Source organism: Notolepis coatsorum (genome assembly GCF_963971535.1).
Source record: "Notolepis coatsorum genome assembly, chromosome: 18".
NCBI classification, from domain to species: Eukaryota; Metazoa; Chordata; class Actinopteri; order Aulopiformes; family Paralepididae; genus Notolepis; species Notolepis coatsorum.
Genome location: NC_140182.1, coordinates 82579318 through 82599968, shown reverse-complemented (window position 1 = coordinate 82599968; position 20651 = coordinate 82579318). Strand labels below are relative to the sequence as shown.

The window sequence follows — 20651 nt, the reverse complement described above, 5'->3', positions numbered from 1 at the left end:
CCACCTATCTCTCTCTCTGTTTCTCTCTCGCTTTCTTTCTATCTCCCCACCTCTCTTTTTCTCTCTCTCTCTCCCTCCCTCTCTCTCTTCCTCTCCCTCTCTTCTAGTCATAGTCTCTCATTCACACATACTGTATGGATAGACACGCATGTGTATGTAGTTTGCAGTCAAGGTCTGGCAGGACATTCCAAGCGACTGAGTCTGAGGCTGCTCTACTCTGTGAGGTGAAACAGGTCCTAGTAGTAATCTACACCAATCGTCCTCCACATGGGTTTGTATCTGGACCTTAACAATAATAAATAGCTGAGTCACATGCCCCCCCCCCCCCCCCCCCCCACCCCTTCCCTCTATCAGTAAACATTTCCTCGTTTATGCCGTTATCGAGCATCAAAGGCTGCACCGTGTTTACACTGAGTGTTGTGGCAGAAGTGGCTGATGGATCAGAGGCAGGTCCTGGGACTGTGGGTTGTTATGTCGCAGTCACAGACGAAGGCTCATCTCCATTCATGTGAGCGTGGGAGCACGCTAGAAGGGGTGGGGGGGGGTGGGGGTGTTGGGGAGCGCTCGCTTTCAGTTGCGCAGTATAAATTTAGCACATTTTGCTTTCAAGTTAGATTTGGTTGAACCTCATCCTGTGAAGTAGCAGGACTCGCCCAGGTGCTCAACCGATGTGAGAGCAGCTCGGAGGCCTGGCTGTTGATCGCAGCCGCTGAACGATGTATGTGACTCCTTTATCACCTAAACCTAAACAACTGATAGGCTATATAAAATGATCATCATCAAAGCATGTAGATTATGATAATAATAATACACTTTATTTGTATAGCACCTTTCCTGCAGGAATTGCAGCTCAAAGTGCTTCACAACAGTAAAAAAATAAAAGACAGGCATAAAATGAGCACAAAATTGGCATAAAATGAACATTTACAAAAAAGTGCAGACATAAAATAGCAGCAAAATAGACAAGTTAAGGCATAGAAGATTAAATCACATAGTTTTTCATATGAACTCATTCACTGCCAGCCATTACCCTTATCCCGTTCTAACTGGGCCACGCTTTAAAGATAGGGGTGCGTCACCTTGTTTATAGAGCTATATCTATATTCTATATTATAGCTATGGAGACAATACTATGGTCATTTGACAGTCAGTATCTTCCGTCGAACATGCAACAAATAATGAATTTTTTCATGTATACGTCTGCACGTTATCCCGTGGTGAATATTGTATCATTTCAGAGTGATCCGGGCTAATTCCTGAAAAGCTGAGTTATAGGGCGCTACGTGAATTCTGCTAAAAGCATTGGCGTTTCATCCCTGGACACGCTACTATTTCCAAATCAAATGTATATAATAGGTGTTATGTTTCATCATGAATGCATGGGGGGGGGGGGGGGGGGGGGGGGGGTCATTTTTTGATACTTTGATCGCCAGTAACAGCATTCGTTTTGAACACCACACACGCTGATCAGCTGGATTGATATGAAATCATTGTAGGATCAAGGTGGAATTGACGTCAGATAGTCCTTACCTTTGATCTGGGTTATTCCAAAAAGAATATTCCAATTGTCTGATCGCGATTTCCAGTATTGATGTCAATCTGGTCCCCGACATAATCCGGCACAACACATGCATCAAGTGTCCTGGACACGTTTCAATGTGATCGGGTGAACCGCTAGGCTTGCCTGGACCAAAATTCTCCACCTGGAGGGGTTTAGATGTAACACACAATCTGGAACAGGGTTTACTGCACTCTCGATACTGCCACCTAGCATTATCTGGCCGCTACTGCACCCTCGGGTCCCAGTATGCTTTTTAACACTAACATAGCGGTCCGTGACACTGAATAGAATATTTTAAAAAAAGAAAAAAGGAAAACTGACCAAATAACGTATATACCGGTATACATGATTGGCGTTCAACGGTTGTCGAGCAAACACATATATATACATATATACGTGGATGGCGCAGATTGAGTTAAGATCTAACATCTTAACACATTCTGCGCCAAGAACGAGTTAACTCGTTATTGCCCGCCAATCGAACCGCCCCGCGGTTCAAGCAACATTTCATGTATACACGAGGAGACATAATACCAATAATCTAGCGTTGATTTCAGGATGATTAGATAATCAGCCGAAATATTACAACGTGATAACTGGATTACACTAAAATGCCTTTTTCTCGTCTTTTCCTGGAATTACTCAGAATCACTCAAACTATACTCATATTCAAACGGAAATGTACGGATGAAAAAACAATCTGTTTTTTGCATGTTGACCAGAAGCAACTCATTGACAGTCGACGGCGTTATTAGATCCATAGGTATATTATAAAATATAGTTTTAGGACTCGCAAGTTTGGCATTCTAAAACTATATCCATTGAATAACGCACTGGCGCTGAAGGCCATCAGCGCCCCCTGCTGCTGGCGTCCAATGTGTTGATATGCCTCTTTGTTTACGGTTTGATTATTATTAACTTTAGCTTTTGTGATTTATGATCACAAGGACTCATTCTCACTACTAGTAAGCTACTTTAACGTATACATTATATTCGCACCAATAGACTCATAACACATCCTGAAATGGGACTGGTGCCTGTGTTGTTGAGTCCAGTTCAATATTTCATAATTCTATTCTATTCTATTGTGCTTCTATCTTAATTTAGTTCATATTCCATTTTATTTTATTCCACCTTTTTATTTTATTATCTGTCCATTATTGTCTGTCCGTTAATATCGTACCGAAAACGACCAAACCAAATTCCTTGTATGTGAAAACGACTTGGCAATAAAGACCTTTTTGATTCTGATTCTGATAAATGGAGGGAACCTCTGGCGATATATATCTGTTTCAGTCTTCAGTTTTTGTATAAATGAATGTTCTTAAGAGAGACAGAGAGAAATGTGACTTGTTGCCTCTCCGGCTCCGCTGTCCACTTCAGCACCACGGACAGCGCTGTGGTGTGTGTCTTGATTTCAGAATGTTTTTCAACTGTAGTAGATTTATAAACACAATATACAACGTCATCTATACTAACTATACAATACAAGGTAAAATACAAGGATAAATACAAATAAAAAAGAATAAATTATTAGTAATTAGTGTGCTTGTGTGGTGTGTAAGTCTCTTAAGGTGCTTTTGTGTGTATGCTCATGTGATAATTCAGAGTATCCGTCAGTAGTCTGTTTGTCCGGTGGAAGTACTGTAGCTGTTCTTTTGGATGTGGACCTGAGACTGCGGTACCGTCTGTCAGACGACATGAGCTCAAACAGTTTGTGGTTTGGGTGGCTGTGGTCTTTCAGGATCCTGTGTGCCTTGCTGACGCACCGCTCTGTGAATATACTGTTTATGGTGGGTAGCTTGCATCCGCAGATCACTCTCGCCAGTGCTCTGCGGTCATTCTGGCTGGCGTTTTCAAACCATGCGGTGGTGCATCCCGTCAGTACGCTCTCCGTGGTGCCTCTGTAGAAGGCAATACAAAATACAATGGAGCTGAATGACACTCGGCTCAATGCACCGAACAATACTGTCTATTTCCAGAAATCATGACCCTGGTTACTCAAGATAATCCTTAGGCCTTGTTGTGAGTAGTTTCATGTAGGAACTATATTCTACCAACCCCCCACCGAACAATACTGTCACTCCCCCTCCCGTAGTAATTAATGGGAGTGACTGACAGACGGACAGTGAGTTAGTGATATTGAAAACTAGTAAAGCTGAAGACATTGATCTGGTCTCCCATACATACTATGGTGTTTCCCATGAAAATCCATGACAAGTCGATGGTGGCGCTCTACACTGTAAATGGAGGTCAAAGTGCAAAGACACCGCTCTCATACAATAGTTTTTTACCCAAAGGCCCAAACAGTGATCCAAGGTCCCTGAGCTTGGCTACGAGTTTGGAGGAGACTATGGTATTGAATGCTGAGCTGTAGTCGATGAATAGCATTCTCACATAGTTCCCCTGCCTCTTGTCCAGGTGTGATGCTGCTGTGTGCAGCACATGGGCTATGGCGTCCTCCGTGGACCTGTTGGGGCGATATGCAAATTGCAGGGGGTCCAGGTTGTTGGGGAGGGAGGAACAGATGTAGCCCTTCACAAGCTTCTCAAAGCACTTCATGGCTATGGAAGTGAGAGCTACAGGGCGATAGTCGTTGAGGCAAGCTGGCGTGGATTTTTTGGGTATAGGGATAATGGTGGACTTCTTCAGACAGGTGGGGATGACAGCCTGTTCTAAGGACAGGTTCAGGGTTTCCCATTAATTACCTAGAGTCCTAGACTGTGGCGGCCCGAAAAATGAACCAAAAAAAAATGCCAATTACAATTTTTTTTAATATAAAGTTTGCCAATAGGGATGTATCAGTAGTATTGGCCGTGGTAGTAGTCGTAATAGTAATCCACTATATTTTTTTATTTTCTAAAAAATAAGCCAGTTCAACACAGGTAACCACTTTTGCTTCATTTCTTTGATGGCTCAAATGTACGCTCTAGTCCAGTGGTTCCCAAACCTCTCCTCGAGGCACCCCAGCCGTTCCATGTATTTGTTAAATTCCACCACCAGCACACCTTGATTCAACTAATAAAGGGCTAGTTAAGTTGAATCAGGTGTGCTGGTGGTGGAATTTAACAAATACATTGAACGGCTGGGGTGCTTCGAGGAGAGGATTGGGAAGCACGCGCTAGTCTAGTCGATTTTGTGTTTTGAGCACAAAGTTCATCATAGATCTAGCCTCTTTATTTTGCTCTCAAAGTGCATCAGATTGAGGGTCGGAGGTTCACCCCCCCTAGAGGGTCGGAGGTTCACCCCCCATAGTCTCTGAAAATCCTGTGGGAAACACTGAGGTTGAATATGTCAGTGAATACCGGGGCCAATTGGTCGGCACAGACTTTTAGGACACGGCCGGGGATACCGTCTGGTCCTGCTGCCTTCCTGATATTCACTTTCTTAAAGGTCCTCCTCACCTCATGTTCTTCTGTTATCCTGAACACTGAGTCTCCATCGGCAGTGGCTCCCCCCTCTCTTGCAGTGGTCTGTAGGCTGGTGTTATTCACAGCCTCAAACCTCGCATAGAAGGTATTGAGCTCATTCGCCAAGGAGATATCATTGTTCAGCTTGATGATCATGGCGCGACCCGAGTCAGTCGCCGTGGGTTTTGCTCAGCAACGAATGTGCACATTTTTAGTTATTATGTTTGTTTTTACTACTTTTTTCATCGAAGCATCACTGGCGGGGACGTCATACGACCGCCAGTCACTTATTGACCTAAACTCCGGACTCAAAGAGGACACTTAGAGACACTTTATCATGCCAAGAATGGCCAATGGAGATCAGAAGAGACAAAGACGCGGGAGACGGCCGCAAGACAAAGAAGAAACACAGGGGGAAGAGGAGCGGGATCAGATTAAGACTAAGAAGATCTGCTTACCGTCCGGCTATTCCATCTATCTTCCTGGCGAATGCACGTTCGCTAGAGAGTAAGATGGATGATCTACGAGCGCGGGTCCGATTCCAGCGAGAGATGAAGGACTGCAATATCCTGTGTTTCACGGAGACCTGGCTGAAACCAGTGACTCCCGATCTCTCCCTCCAACTCCTTCACCATCTTCAGAGCGGACCGTACAGAAGCCTCCGGGAAGAGCATCGGCGGGGGTCTATGCCTTATGACCAACAACGGCTGGACTAACCCCGGGGAGGTGAAGATACTCTCCCGTTCATGCTCTCCCGATATGGAACACCTCTCGATCCAATGTCGCCCCTTCCATCTTCCACGCGAGTTCACTGCAGTGATCATGACTGCAGTGTACATTCCCCCCCAGGCGAGCGTCGGCAGGGCGCTAGCGGAACTACACGACCATCTGAACACACACCAGATCAAGCACCCAGACGCGGCCATGATTGTAGCCGGGGATTTCAATCAGGCGAATCTGAAAAAAGTCATGCCGTCTTTCTTTCAGCACATCGTCTGCTCCACAAGGGGAGGAAATACACTCGACCACTGTTACACCCCGTTCAGAGCCGGATACAAGGCTGTACCGGCCCCACCATTAGCGGGAGCGACGAACACTTCGGATCATGCCGCCATCTTGTTGGTCCCCGCTTACAAACAGAGATCACGTGACGCCGTCGTGTCACGTGAGGTAAAAAAATGGGACGACCAATCAGAGGCCACGCTTCAGGACGCACTAGATGTCGGGGAATGTTCGAGAGGAGCACCAGTGACGTCAGCGAGTTCACAGACGCTGTGGTGTCCTTTATAACAACACTGGCTGATAGTATTGTCCCCACAAAGAAGGCGAGGGTGTTCCCAAACCAGAAACCATGGGTGGACAGTACTATCAGAGCAGCCCTGAACTCTCGCACCACTGCTTATAACCTGGGCAGAGAGTCAGGAAACATGGAAGAGTACAAGACAACAGTCTACACTCTGCGCAAGGCTGTTAAACTTGCTAAGAGGACGTATGCCGACAAGATGGAGGCACAAATGGCACAGAATGACACAAGAGGCTTATGGCAGGGACTGAGGGCTATAACTGACTACAAAGTCAGCGCTCCCTCAATGGGGAGCGACGACGCCTCCCTTGCGGACCAGCTCAACACCTTCTACGCGCGGTTTGGTGCAAACAGTGGCACTGCTAGCTCAACGGCTAGTGACGTCACTGGTGCGCCGGCTGTTGTGGAGGGGGGGGGCCATCCGCGGGGGGGCGGGGACGCTCTCTCATTGACGGTACACAGTGTGAGAAGAGCATTTATGCAGGTGAACACCAGGAAGGCGGCTGGCCCAGATGGAATAACAGGACGCATACTCAAGTCCTGTGCTAACCAGCTAGCTCCTGTGTTCACCACCATATTTAATCGATCCCTGAAGGAGTCAGTGGTCCCTGCCTGCTTCAAGATGTCTACCATTATCCCGGTACCAAAGAAACCCTCCCCAGCAGGTCTCAATGACTACAGACCGGTGGCACTCACCTCTGTGGCCATGAAATGTTTCGAGAGGCTGGTCAAGGATCACATTTGTGCCTCCCTCCCCAGCGATATGGACCCTATGCAATTTGCATACAGGCCAAACAGGTCCACTGACGATGCGGTCTCCCAAGTACTGCACAGCACCCTCTCTCACCTGGACCGTCAGAAGGGGGGCTATGTGAGACTGTTGTTCATTGACTACAGCTCAGCGTTCAACACCATAGTCCCCACCAGACTGGTGGACAAGCTGATCGAGCTGGGTCTGAGCTCCGCTCTGAGCGCCTGGGTACTGGACTTTCTGAGTGAAAGACCCCAGGCGGTCAGGGTGGGGGGTCAGACCTCCAACACCATCACCCTGAGCATCGGGTCCCCCCAGGGCTGTGTTCTGAGCCCCCTGTTGTACTCACTATACACACACGACTGTGTGGCCAAGTTCAGCTCCAACTCCATAGTGAAGTTCGCAGACGACACGGTGGTGGTGGGGCTGATCTCGGACAACGACGAGAAGGCCTACCGGGAGGAGGTTGAGGTACTGGAACGCTGGTGCCAGGACAACAGCCTGCTCCTGAACATTGGTAAAACCAAGGAGCTGATCGTGGATTATAGGAGAGGACAGCAGGAGACACACACACCACTGATGATTAACAGGGCTACCATGGACAGGGTGAGCAGCTTTAAGTACCTGGGGGTCCACATCTCAGAGGATCTGACATGGTCAACACACATAGACACAGTAGTAAAGAAGGCGAATCAGCGCCTCTACCACCTGAGACAGTTAAGGAAGTTCAGAGTATCGGGGAAGATACTCCAGTCCTTCTACTCAGGAGCTGTAGAGAGCATCTTGACCGGAAACATCACTGCCTGGTATGGAAACAGCACGGCACAGGACAAGAAGGCCCTACAGAGAGTGGTGCGCTCAGCCGAGCGTACCACAGGTATTGCAGGTTCTATACAACAAGAGGTGCAAATCCAGAGCCTGCAGAATAATGAAAGACCCCCACCACCCCAATAACAGCCTGTTCCAGCTGCTGAGGTCAGGCAGACGCCTGCGAACCCCAGCTACTAGGACAGAGAGGCTTAGGCTCAGCTTCTTCCCCCAGGCCATCAGAGCCTTGAACAATGAACATTGAGTGCCACAGAACACTGAACTATGCACACACGAGCACACACACGACACGCACGCTGTGCACGCTCACACACTAGCAGCCACTTTAACACTTTAACATGAGCGGGCACACACTCATGCCGCACACACCCACACTTATGGCCAAAAGGAAAGGCCACTTTAAATTAATATAACAACAGTAACAGTGTATTGCACTACCAAAGCTACCTAGCATGTCATATATGCTCTGTAAATAACTATGTACAGATACCGAGATGTCACACCATGTTACCTGTTACCTGTTTATTGCACAATGTTGTTTTTATTGGATTCTATTATATGTTGTACCACTGTATTGCACATCGTTGCGGGCAAGACCACCCGCATTTCATTGTATACTTGCCGTGACAAATAAAACTCTTGACTTGACTTGAGGGAGGTGCCTTTTAATCATCGTTCTGAGGCCCTGCCACATATCTCTGGAATCAGCCTGTTCAAACTGAAGTTCAACCTTATCCCTGTAGCGCCTTTTTGCCTCTGTTACTGTCCTCCTTACATTGTATCTCGCCGCCTTGTGCTTGTTCATGTTACCTGTCACGAGCCCGGCGTTATAGGCTGAGGTGCGCGCTGTCAGCATCACGGATGGATTTGTCTACCCAGGGCTTTTGGTTTGGGAAAACTCTAATTGTGGTAGAGGGGATTGTTTCTTCTATCAGAATGTATAGCACAACTAAAAGCTAGCCACAACGTCAGCGTGTCCATCCATAACAATGGTAATAATTACATTACCTCCCCTCTGTCTGCACTGCAGCAGCTCTCTCCACTGGAATTTCTGGCAGATTTCTTGAGGAGGACCTGTGTTTGGGTCCATGTACAGTAGCACAAGCTAGCCACAAGTTAAGCGTGTCTGACGTCTGTATCAATAGTCTATGAACGCTACATGAAGTAGGCGTCATGTTGTCGGCACAATTAGTAAATGTACAAACGCAAACCATAGTTTTTATGTGACAACGCGAGGTAGCTGTATTCCAACGCAACAAACGTTATGTTGTAACGCTACTCCAGTCCATAGAATCCATAGAATCACACAGACACACACACACACCTCATGAATCCAGCTGCATCGCATGGTAAACACACACACACACACACACACACCTCGTGAATCCAGCTGCATCACAAGGTAAACACACACGCACACACCTCGCAGGATTTCAGGGCGAGACTTCTGTTTGTTTGTGCTAGATTTCTGTCTCAGTGGCAAAAACAAGCACTTTTACTAGACGTAGGGAATTATTTTCACAAGACATTATGACCAGAGATATTTAAAATGTCGGACTTCAACAGATTTTCCCGGTGTGTGAGTCAATGATCTTGGAACAAACCGCTGGTCTATTAAGAATATAAACCATGTGAGCAGAGCAGTCATTGAGTGAGTCTACATCCTGGTGTCCACTGCACTAGAGCATGCTGACTGGCCTAGCCATAAACACTCCCACACAGACCGGTACGGTGGCAAACAGGACAATCATTTAGCCAAATCATTTACACACAGTAATAATAATAATAAATACATTTTTTAAAAATCATCCGAATTGAGCTCCCAATGCCAATATACCAGACAAATTCCGAACAATTTTAACATTCGGGGGCCAGCCTTGTTCTTGATACAAGGTCTGATTGATTGATTGAAAATTGTATTAACAGATTGCAGAATGGGTACAATACAGTACAGCTCAATACACACAATTGTTAAGGGGATGCAGACCAGAGAAAGACTTTCATCTTGTTTACATCAGGGTTCCCCATTTTCAATTCATCATAACATACATGACATACAGATAGACAGTACTGATACATCTATACATTTATGACATACCAGATTTACAAATACAGTACTGTTTGTGATACAAAAAGAGTTTAAAACAGAGAGTATATACATTTGACGAAGAAACTGTACATTGGATGAGGTGGGGTTGGGTAGGTGGGGTGGGGGGGGGGACTGTACATAGGAGGTCGTTGGGTGGGGGGGGGGGGCAACTGTACATTGGATTATCGACAAAACCTTACTTGGTTCCAAGAAGAGGGTCTTGTGTATTATTGGGTTAGGACATTTACATTGGAGGGGGTTGAGTTAGGACATTTACAGGGGCCAGTTTCGAATTGCAGTCTCCCGTAGGTGCTCCTTGAGAGTGGTTTTAAAAGTGGGTAGTGATTCACATTCCTTTACAGCTGTGGGTAGGGCGTTCCACATTGATGTGGCATAATTGCGAAACGTCTTTAGTCCCTTGTTTGAGCCGAATCTGGGTTTAACATGATTTGTGGAGCTCCCTCTGGTGTTGTGGTTGTGGTATTCACTGACCTTTGGGAAGTATTTTGACATGTACATGGGTACCTTAGTCGTGTAGTGTATCTTGTAGACCAGGCCCATTGCAAGTTGCTGTACTCTGTCGTCTACTCTAAGCCATCCTTGGTGGGCAGGGGTGAGGTGGGTTCTAGGAGTAAGGTCAAGCAGTAGTCTGACCAGTTTGTTTTGTGGTGTTTGTAATTTAGTTTTTAGCGCCTTTGAGGTGCTTTGGTACCATGAGGTGCAAGCATAGTCATAGTACCCTTGAATGAGTGCTCCTGCCAGAGTCTTCAGGGTATTCTTGTTTACCAGAGAGGAGATCCGGTACAAGAATCTAGTTTGTTGGTTGACTTTTTTTATTACATTGGATGCCATTTTGTCACAGGAAAGATTTGCCTCTAGGATGGAACCCAGGTATGTAATTTCATCTTTCCCACTGTAACTGAGAAGCCGTCGGCCTTGCTGAGTTTGTTATTTGAACCGAAGAGAATGGACTCTGTTTTACCCAGGTGTAATGATAGTTTGTTGTCAGCGAGCCAGGTGCAGATTTTGCCTAGTTCCGAGCTGAGGGTTTTTTCAACCTGTAACTTGTTCTTGTCAGAGACCAGCAGGGCTGAGTCGTCCGCGAACAGGAACAAGTTGCAGTCACAAGCTGACGACATGTCATTTGCATAAATTAGGAACAGTAGCGGTCCTAGTATGCTTCCTTGTGGAACACCACAGCTCACTGTGAGGGGGGGGGGATAGAGTACCGTTTACCTCCACCATCTGTTCTCTCCCCTCCAGGTAGGATTGCATCCAGCTCACTGATAGACTATCAAAACCAATTGCTTTTAGCTTGTCAATCAGAATGGAGTGATTGACAGTGTCGAAGGCCTTTTGTAGGTCCAGCATGACCATGCCGCAGTATTTGCCCGCGTCCACCTCTTGTTTGATGTGGTCGTTCAAATAGAGAAGGCATGTGTCAGTGGAGTGGGATGTTCTGAAGCCAGATTGGAATTCGAAGATTAGATTTTTTTCCGCGAGGTACTTTTCGACCTGTCCGTATACAAATTTTTCCATGACTTTCGAGATGGAGGTAAGAATAGAAAAAGGGCTTTTTGTGCAGAGGGGTTACTCTCGCAATTTTGAAGTCTTTGGGTACGTGTCCCTGTTTTATGGAGAGGTTTATTATGTGTGTGATGACTCGGGTGATGGCGGCTGCTGAGTCTCTGAGGAATTTGGAGGGGATATTGTCATGGCCAGTGGCCTTGTTTTAGGTTGGAGGGCGCTCAGTTTTTTGAGTACCTCAGCTGTTGTTACCATCTAACTGTCTAGCTGTTGTTACCATCTAACACTAAGTTAACTGTATTTGCTGTACTTTGAGGCTGTAAAAGATGTGTTTATGTTTGTAATGTTTATAAACATTACTCCTTTTCAACTAGTTAATATACTGTAGGTCAGGACACCCGAGTGGCGACCCATGTAACGTGCTGGGTCACGAAGCGGCCGACCCGGGTTCGATTCCCGGACTTGACGTCCTTTGCTGAATGTCTTTCCCCCGCTCTGTCTCCCGTTCTTCCTCTCTCTCTCCCTCTACCAGACTGCCCGGTAGAACAAACGAATAAAAATCTACCAAAAACATAATTAAAAAAAATATATATATACTGTGACTGTGTGGACTAACCTCATCACACATGAATACAATTGGGCTCATTTAATCTACAAAAGTCTCCAGACGTTTCCAGTCATATCAATTTATGCAATTCCAAGACCATTCAAATTCTATTCAAATAACATTTTTAGAATTGGCAAAAAGAACAAAATAACTGAAATATCTAAATAATTTTTTTTGTTGAAGTGCCGTTAGGATGCTATTCGGAAGGTGATACTGTTAGGTTAGGTTTTCCAGTAGAGACTGGCTTCCACAAATGCTCAATATAACTGCTGTTGATACAAACATCACTTAGCTTTGATACATTTTGTGTCCTGACCATTTAGTTATTTATTTTTTACCAGATGGAAAAGCTCTATGGAAAACACTCCATATACAATTAGTTCATATTTTCATTTGTTGAATTTACTCGAGTAATAAATTAACAAAGTCCAAGAGTTCATGAGTTCACATGACTGAGACCTCCAGGAGGTGCGGGCTGCTAAACGGCGATATGCGAACAAGATGGAGACACAGATGGCACAGAACGACATGAGAGGCTTATAGCGGGGAGTACGAACGATAACTGATTATAAAGTCAGTCCTCCCTCAATAGTGAGTGCCGACGCCTCTCTCGCGGATTAACTAAACTCCTTTTACGCCAGGTTTGGAGCGAGCAGTGGCGACGGTGGCACTCACCTCTGTGGTCATGAAATGCTTTGAGAGGCTGGTCAAGGATTACATCTGTGCCTCCCTCCCTAGTAACATGGACCCACTGCAGTTTGCTTACAGGGCAAACAGATCCACTGACGATGCGGTCTCCCAAGTACAGCACAACACACTAGCTCACCTTGACAGTCAGAAGGGGGGCTATGTGAGATTGCTGTTCATTGACTATAGTTCAGCTTTCAACACCATAGTCCCCACCAGACTGGTTGACAAGCTGATCGATCTGGGTCTGAGCTCCGCCATGAGCGCCTGGATCCTGGACTTTCTAAGTGACAGGCCCCAGGCGGTCAGGGTGGGGGGTCATACCTCCAGAAAAAACACCCTGAGTATCGGGTCCCCCCAGGGCTGCGTTCTGAGCCCCCTGCTGTACTCACTGTAGTGTACACACATGACTGTGTGGCCAGGTTTAGCTCCAACTCCATAGTGAAGTTTGCGGACGACACGTGGTGGTGGGGCTGATCTCTAACAATGACGAGAAGGCCTACCGGGAGGAGGTTGATGAACTGGCACGCTGGTGCCGGGACAACAGCCTACTCCTGAACATTGGTAAAACCAAAGAGCTGATCGTGGATTTTAGGAGAACACAGCAGGGGACACACACCGTTGTGGATAAACGGCGCTATCGTGGACAGGGTGAGCAGCTTCAAGTACCTGGGGGTCCACATCACAGAGGACCTGACATGGTCAACACACATAGATTCTGTGGTGAAAAAGGCAAAACAGCGCCTCTATCACCTGAGACAGCTAAGGAAGTTCAGAGTATCGGGGAAGATACTCCACTCCTTCTACTCCGGGGCTGTAGAGAGCATTCTGACTGGAAACATCACTGCCTGGTTTGGAAACAGCACGGCACAGGAAGGCACTCCAGAGAGTGGTGCGCTCAGCTGAGCATACTACGGGTATTGCACTACCATCCCTGCAGGACTTATATAACCAGAGGTGCAAATCCAGAGCCTGCAGAATTATGAAAGACCTTCACCACCCCAACAACAGCCTGTTTAAGCTGCTGCGGTCAGGCAAGCGCCTACGGTCACACGCTGCAAGAACAGAGAGACTCCGACTCAGCTTCTTCCCCCAGGCCATCAGAACACTGAACACTGAACTCTCCACTCACAAATACACATGAGCACACACAGACACACACACACCATGCGGCAACCGCTAAAAAAATCACTTAAAACAAAATGTCACTTTAAAAAATTGAATCTTTAGAAACACTTTAAAAGAAGGAGGTACTGTATAGTTTAGATACAGTAAGAGTTAACATTGTAAATTGTATATTGCATAGTAGTGTATATAATAACCAGTTCTCAGGAACCTAGCATGTCTTTTTTACCATGCATATCTTGTCTTATCTATTTTTTTTTTATGCCTATTTTATTCTATTTTATTATTGTATTTTGCACAATCAAAAGAAAAAAGGTTAAAATACAACCATATTCTGGCTCTATAAGATAACATTACAGCTCACAATTTAAATGTTTAAAAAAGGCCACTCTGTTCATACACTCAGAATGAGGGATAGGAGAACTCAGAATGAGCGATAGGAGAACTCAGAATGAGCGATAGGAGAACTCCGAATGAGCGATAGGAGAACTCAGAATGAGCGATAGGAGAACTCAGAATGAGCGATAGGAGAACTCAGAATGAGCAATAGGAGAACTCCGAATGAGCGATAGGAGAACTCAGAATGAGCGATAGGAGAACTCAGAATGAGGGATAGGAGAACTCAGAAGTCAAGTCAAGTCAAGAGTTTTATTTGTCACGGCATACAAGTATACAATGAAATGCGGGTGGTCTTGCCCGCAACGATGTGCAATACAGTGGTACAACATATAATAGAATCCAATAAAAACAACATTGTGCAATAACAGGTAACGGGTAACATGGTGTGACATCTCGGTATCTGTACATAGTTATTTACAGAGCATATAGGACATGCTAGGTAGCTTTGGTAGTGCAATACACTGTTACTGTTGCTATACTAATTTAAAGTGGCCTTTCCTTTTGGCAATAAGTGTGGGTGAGTGCGGCATGAGTGTGTGCCCGCTCATGTTAAAGTGTTAAAGTGGCTGCTAGTGCACAGCGTGCGTGTCGTGTGTGTGCTCATGTGTGCTTGTGTGTGGATAGTTCAGTGTTCTGTGGCACTCAATGTTCATTGTTCAAGGCTCTGATGGCCTGGGGGAAGAAGCTGAGCCTAAGCCTCTCTGTCCTAGTAGCTGGGGTTCGCAGGCGTCTGCCTGACCTCAGCAGCTGGAACAGGCTGTTATTGGGGTGGTGGGGGTCTTTCATTATTCTGCAGGCTCTGGATTTGCACCTCTTGTTGTATAGAACCTGCAGGGGAGGTAGTGCAATACCCGTGGTACGCTCGGCTTGTCCTGTGCCGTGCTGTTTCCATACCAGGCAGTGATGTTTCCGGTCAAGATGCTCTCTACAGCTCCTGAGTAGAAGGACTGGAGTATCTTCCCCGATACGCTGAACTTCCTTAACTGTCTCAGGTGGTAGAGGCGCTGCTTTGCCTTCTTTACTACTGTGTCTATGTGTGTTGACCATGTCAGATACTCTGAGATGTGGACCCCCAGGTACTTAAAGCTGCTCACCCTGTCCACGGTAGCCCCGTTAATCCTCAGTGGTGTGTGTGTCTCCTGCTGTCCTCTCCTATAATCCACGATCAGCTCCTTGGTTTTACAAATGTTCAGGAGCAGGCTGTTGTCCTGACACCAGCGTTCCAGTACCTCAACCTCCTCCCGGTAGGCCTTCTCGTCGTTGTCCGAGATCAGCCCCACCACCACCGTGTCGTCTGCGAACTTCACTATGGAGTTGGAGCTGAACTTGGCCACACAATCGTGTGTGTAGAGTGAGTACAGCAGGGGGCTCAGAACACAGCCCTGGGGGGACCCGATGCTCAGGGTGATGGTGTTGGAGGTCTGACCCCCCACCCTGACCGCCTGGGGTCTTTCTCTCAGAAAGTCCAGTACCCAGGCGCTCAGGGCGGAGCTCAGACCCAGCTCGATCAGCTTGTCCACCAGTCTGGTGTGGACTATGGTGTTGAACGCTGAGCTGTAGTCAATGAACAACAGTCTCACATAGCCCCCCTTCTGATGGTCAAGGTGAGAGAGGGTGCTGTGCAGTACCTGGGAGACCGCGTCGTCAGTGGACCTGTTTGAATGAGGGATAGGAGAACTCAGAATGAGCGATGAGGAGAACTCAGAATGAGCGATAGGAGAACTCAGAATGAGGGATAGGAGAACTCAGAATGAGGGATACGAGAACTCAGAATGAGCGATAGGAGAACTCAGAATGAGCGATGAGGAGAAATGTATTTAAAAATTATAATAATTTCAAATCGGAAGGATGTGCTATTTGAGTTAACATTACAGTTCATAGTGCAAATTCCTGTTCACTCCTCTTTTCTTTCCCTGCCTGGTCTGGGCTCACTCTCACTCTCACACTCATATATATATATATATATATGTATATATTAGTGCTGTCAATAGATACATTTTTTTTTACTAATTAATCTCACAATTTTCTGTAATTAATCTAGATTAACACATTGAGTGCCACGCCCCTTCCGGGAAGTGACCTGGCCTTGCCGTCCATTAACCCCATGTAAACGTAGTTGTAGTTTGTAGAGCTAAACCTATATTGTATAGTATAGCTATGGGTCTAATAACGCCGTCGAGTGTCAGTGAGTTGCTTCCAGTCAACGTGCAAAAAACTGATTATTTTTTCATCCGTACATTTCCGTTTTATACCGTTTTGAATATGAATATAGTTTGGGTGCTTCTGAGTAATTCCAGGGAAAAGACGCGAAAACAGCGTTTTTGTGTAATTCAATAAACACGTTGTCATTTTACGCCTGATTATCGAATCTTCCTGAAATGAACGCTAGATCATCATTATTATCCATCCTCGTGCAAGCATGCAATGTGGTTTAGACCGTCGCCCCCCCCCCCCCCTGCACCCAACGGCAAACAGCCACACACATAAAACACAGATAGCTTCAATCGCGGTAGAAATAAATTTCAGATCAACGCAAGCTTTCATATAATAGTGTCCTTACCTGGTATCTGATGTAATGCAAAAAAAATAATCCAATTATCTGATCGCCATTCCAGTTATCCACAGCGATCCTGTCTCCGACGTTGTTGGGCATTGCACATCAACGGGCGGGCGGGGTCAGTTGTCCAAACCATCCCTACAAGTGTGTGTTTTGCCGGAGTGTTTAGGACCCGTCCCCATGCTGCAGCTCGGTAGAGAAAATAAACTAACCCGTTTTGAATGGGGTGCAATAATCGCCGAAGGCATTAGAGGGCGGTATAAGACCGTCTGCCAGCTCAGACACACTCAGAACAGTATGCACAAGGTGCCCCGCTGAATTATGAATGGCAATAGCGATTAAAAGAAATACCGTGAGAAAAACGTATTTCCGGCACTCAACGATTGGGCGACAGAAACGTAGTTCTACGTTTTGGGCAACCATAGTGTTAATCTAGATTAAAAAATAGCATTTTTCTACTTAAGACCGAAGCTTGTAACAGATATTTACTTGAGTAAAATCATGGAATTAATGTAAAATCAACACAAAGAAAGTACATTTAGATTCAAAGACTATTTTAATAGCTTTCTTTGAATACAGTTTATCTCCTGTGAAATGGAAAATGTTCAACAAAACTATCAACATTGACTCAGCTAGACTTCTTTCTTATATCCGTGGCGCTAACAGAAATAAAAACAACCCAGGCCTATGTTAAAGTGCAGATTGGCTTAGAGGACGATAATGTCTTGTATGGAAAATGTGTTCCATCTTCATGTCAGATGATTTTCAAAAAGGTGCATGAGTCAATGCAAAAAAAGAACAAGCAAATATACTGGTGAAAGTTCAGAACGTTGAAAATCTTTCACTCCATAGATTAATCTAGATACAAAAAAATTAACCGCTTTAAATAATAAAAATGTATCTCCAAAGTTAAAGCATTAACTTTGACAGCCCGCTATATATATATATATATATATATATATATATATATATATATTATATATATATATATATATATATATATATATACAGTATATATATATATGTCTGTATTTACGATAAAGCTAAATGAAAATCAACAGAACTCCTAATTCACTCCTCTTTTCTTTCCCTGCCTGGTCTGGGCTTTCTCTCTCTCTATCTCATATATATGTCTGTATTTACGATAAAGCTAAATTAAAATGAACGGAACTCCTAATTCTACACATGTTCTGAAAAGGAAGGAAATGTCAGCTCATAGTGCAAGTTCCTGTTCACTCCTCTTTTCTTTCCCTGTCTGCTCTCTCTCTCTCTTTCTCTCTTTCTCTCTCTCTCTCTGTCTCTCTCTCTCTCTCTCTCTCTCTCTCTCTCTCTCTCTCTCTCTCTCTCTCTCTCTCTCTCTCTCTCTCTCTCTCTCTCTCTCTCTCTCTCTCTCTCTCTCTCTCTCTCTCTCTCTCTCTCTCTCTCATATGTCTGTATTAACGATAGAGCTAAATGAACGGAACTCCTAATTCGCTACACAATTTCTGAAAAGGAAGGAAATGTCTGATTTGCAACACGACAAATGTTAGGTTAACTCTTGATAGGTGCTTACTGGCTAATGTTACCAAGAGGAAATAAGACCTCATGTCTCTGTTTTTCCTGACGTCTGTAATCCATACTTGAGAAGAACAAGAACAGTTATGTTGTGTAAATGTTAGCCAAGTCAAAAGTAATAGCACAATCCATCCCATCCATCTACATGCATTGCACACACTCACTTTAAACACTCACCTTTTAAGATTCACTTTAGACACTTTAAACACTTTTAACACTACACCATATTTCATCTATTTATTACAAAAATATTTGCACTACATACATACATCATTTTTGAATTTTGTACTATAAGTTGTACTTTAGTTTGTATATTGTATTTTGTATAGTGTTTGGACTTTATTCTTTTAACTAATTTTACTGTATGAAGCACATTCTCAGGGGCCTCATACAGAACCAAGCATTTCACTGCAATATACATGTACTGTATACGTGACAAATAAAACAAAACTTGAAAATGTTACTTGAACAAAATCACCCTGCAGCACACCCCGTCACAACATTTAGCCTGCTAGCTAACTATCTGTTAAATGTTAGCTAAGTATACCAGCTACTAGTATAACGTTAATATGCCTAACCATTTCTGTTTGTACAGAGCTAACCTTAGCACTAGACTATTACAATTCCTGGTCTGTATCGAGTTAGCCGGTCCGGGACAGCTGTGTCTTCCATATCGCTGGATAATCAACAGTGTTTAATTCGCTGCCGGGATAATAACGTTGTGATCACAGACGGCAGAGCACCTGTGACATGACAGCCTGGATCCTCTCTTGCCTCGAGCTCTCTGCTCTTAAGTGCACCGCTCTGTTTCTGATTAATCTAAAATGCAGTCCAGCAATCACATCGCTGCATGTAAAGGACCTGGGAACAGGGCAAACAAACACTAATCGAAACTCTATTCTCAAACAAGCCTTTGTAGAGCCAATGGAAATCATATTTCATTAAAACGCACATGCAAAGAAAATGTTGGGGACGATTTTAGGTAATCAGTGGCAGGGACATGTCCCCACCGTCCCTATAATAAATACGGTATACGTGTCCATGTATAGTTTTAGAACCAAACTATCCCTGGAAGTCTGGCTTTAAGTGGGATTTCAGGTTTTTTATTTTTACTGGCAGAGGCGTAGGTAGGTATGTGAATTTGATTTGGTTGGTGTATTATTTTAGTAATTTCTGGGAGAGGAGGTGCCTGTCGGATGATGGGATGATGAAGAGACTGAACTTGTCTCTAGAAGTTCATTGTGGGTTTATACTCTGCTTTAAGTAGGATTCATCTTCTTTATTTATTTATTTTTCAAGTTTTGTTTTATTTGCCACATATAAGGTACATGTACATTACGTTACAGTGAAAGGCTTGTTTCTGTATGAGCCTCCTGAGATTGTGCTTCATAAAGAAAAAATTTATAAAGACCAAACACTATACAAAATATACAAAACTAATTAGAAAATGCTAATATTTTTGTAATAAATAGATAAAATAGGCATTAGAGGCATAGGTAGGTATGTGTATTTGTTTTTCTTACTTGTTTTGGTATATTTTTTTCTTATAGTTTCTGGGAGAGAAGGTGCCTGTCGGATGACATGGCGATGAACAGAGGTGAGAGAGAAGAAGCGTCTAATGTTAATATCACAGGATTTTGTCTTTGCCTCTGTATATCTCCCCAGACGAAGCAGCGATCCTGGTTTACTACAGTGCAGACACACAGGCCTGCTTTTGTTTCATAATGGCTCGTCCAATCATATAATGAGACAGACTGAGAGTTCTGTAATATTTCACTGATAATTAGTGTCATGTTGAAATTAAAATATTAGCGTAAATACCTGCAATTTCACTTAACTACTTGCAGGTACAATGCGCCCCTATTTACCCTGTTCTCATGCCTCAGATCAAAGCAAATGCATTTAACCCTTAAAAAACCCTTTGGCGGGCGTTTTGCGTAAATAGCAATTTAACTATGTAAAATGCACGGACGGTGCGTTAAAAGGAGAAAAGTAATAATTACTAGATTAGCTTTAAGTCCCCTTGATGGTTATTTGTTGAACGAGGCCTGTGTGTCACAAGGAGGGAAGGCAGACATCCTCAACAGGAGCCTTTCAAGTGGTCAGCTTGGGATTGTCCAGGAATAGTTTGTTAGTTGTTGAGTTGTTTCCCTCCAATCTTGTCTTTTAGTTTAGTTTATTTGACAATTATTAAAATACATTACATGTTACAACAAGTTGTGCATCTTAGAATTATCAAGGACAACACAAAAG

General features: G+C 44.5%; 1 protein-coding gene across 4 annotated transcripts in view; it reads left to right on the top strand.

Moving 5' to 3' along the window:
* The window catches only part of banp (BTG3 associated nuclear protein), a 186382-nt gene that overhangs the window by 147959 nt on the left and 17772 nt on the right, over positions 1-20651 (top strand). The window contains exon 13 of one of the 4 annotated variants that reach the window (XM_084334451.1): positions 19949-19995. The exons of the other annotated variants lie outside the window; for them this stretch is intronic. Coding sequence (XP_084190577.1) covers positions 19949-19978 — 30 coding nt within the window. The 3' untranslated portion in view covers positions 19979-19995. The remainder of the gene's footprint in view (positions 1-19948; positions 19996-20651) is intronic. 4 annotated transcript variants of the gene reach the window in all.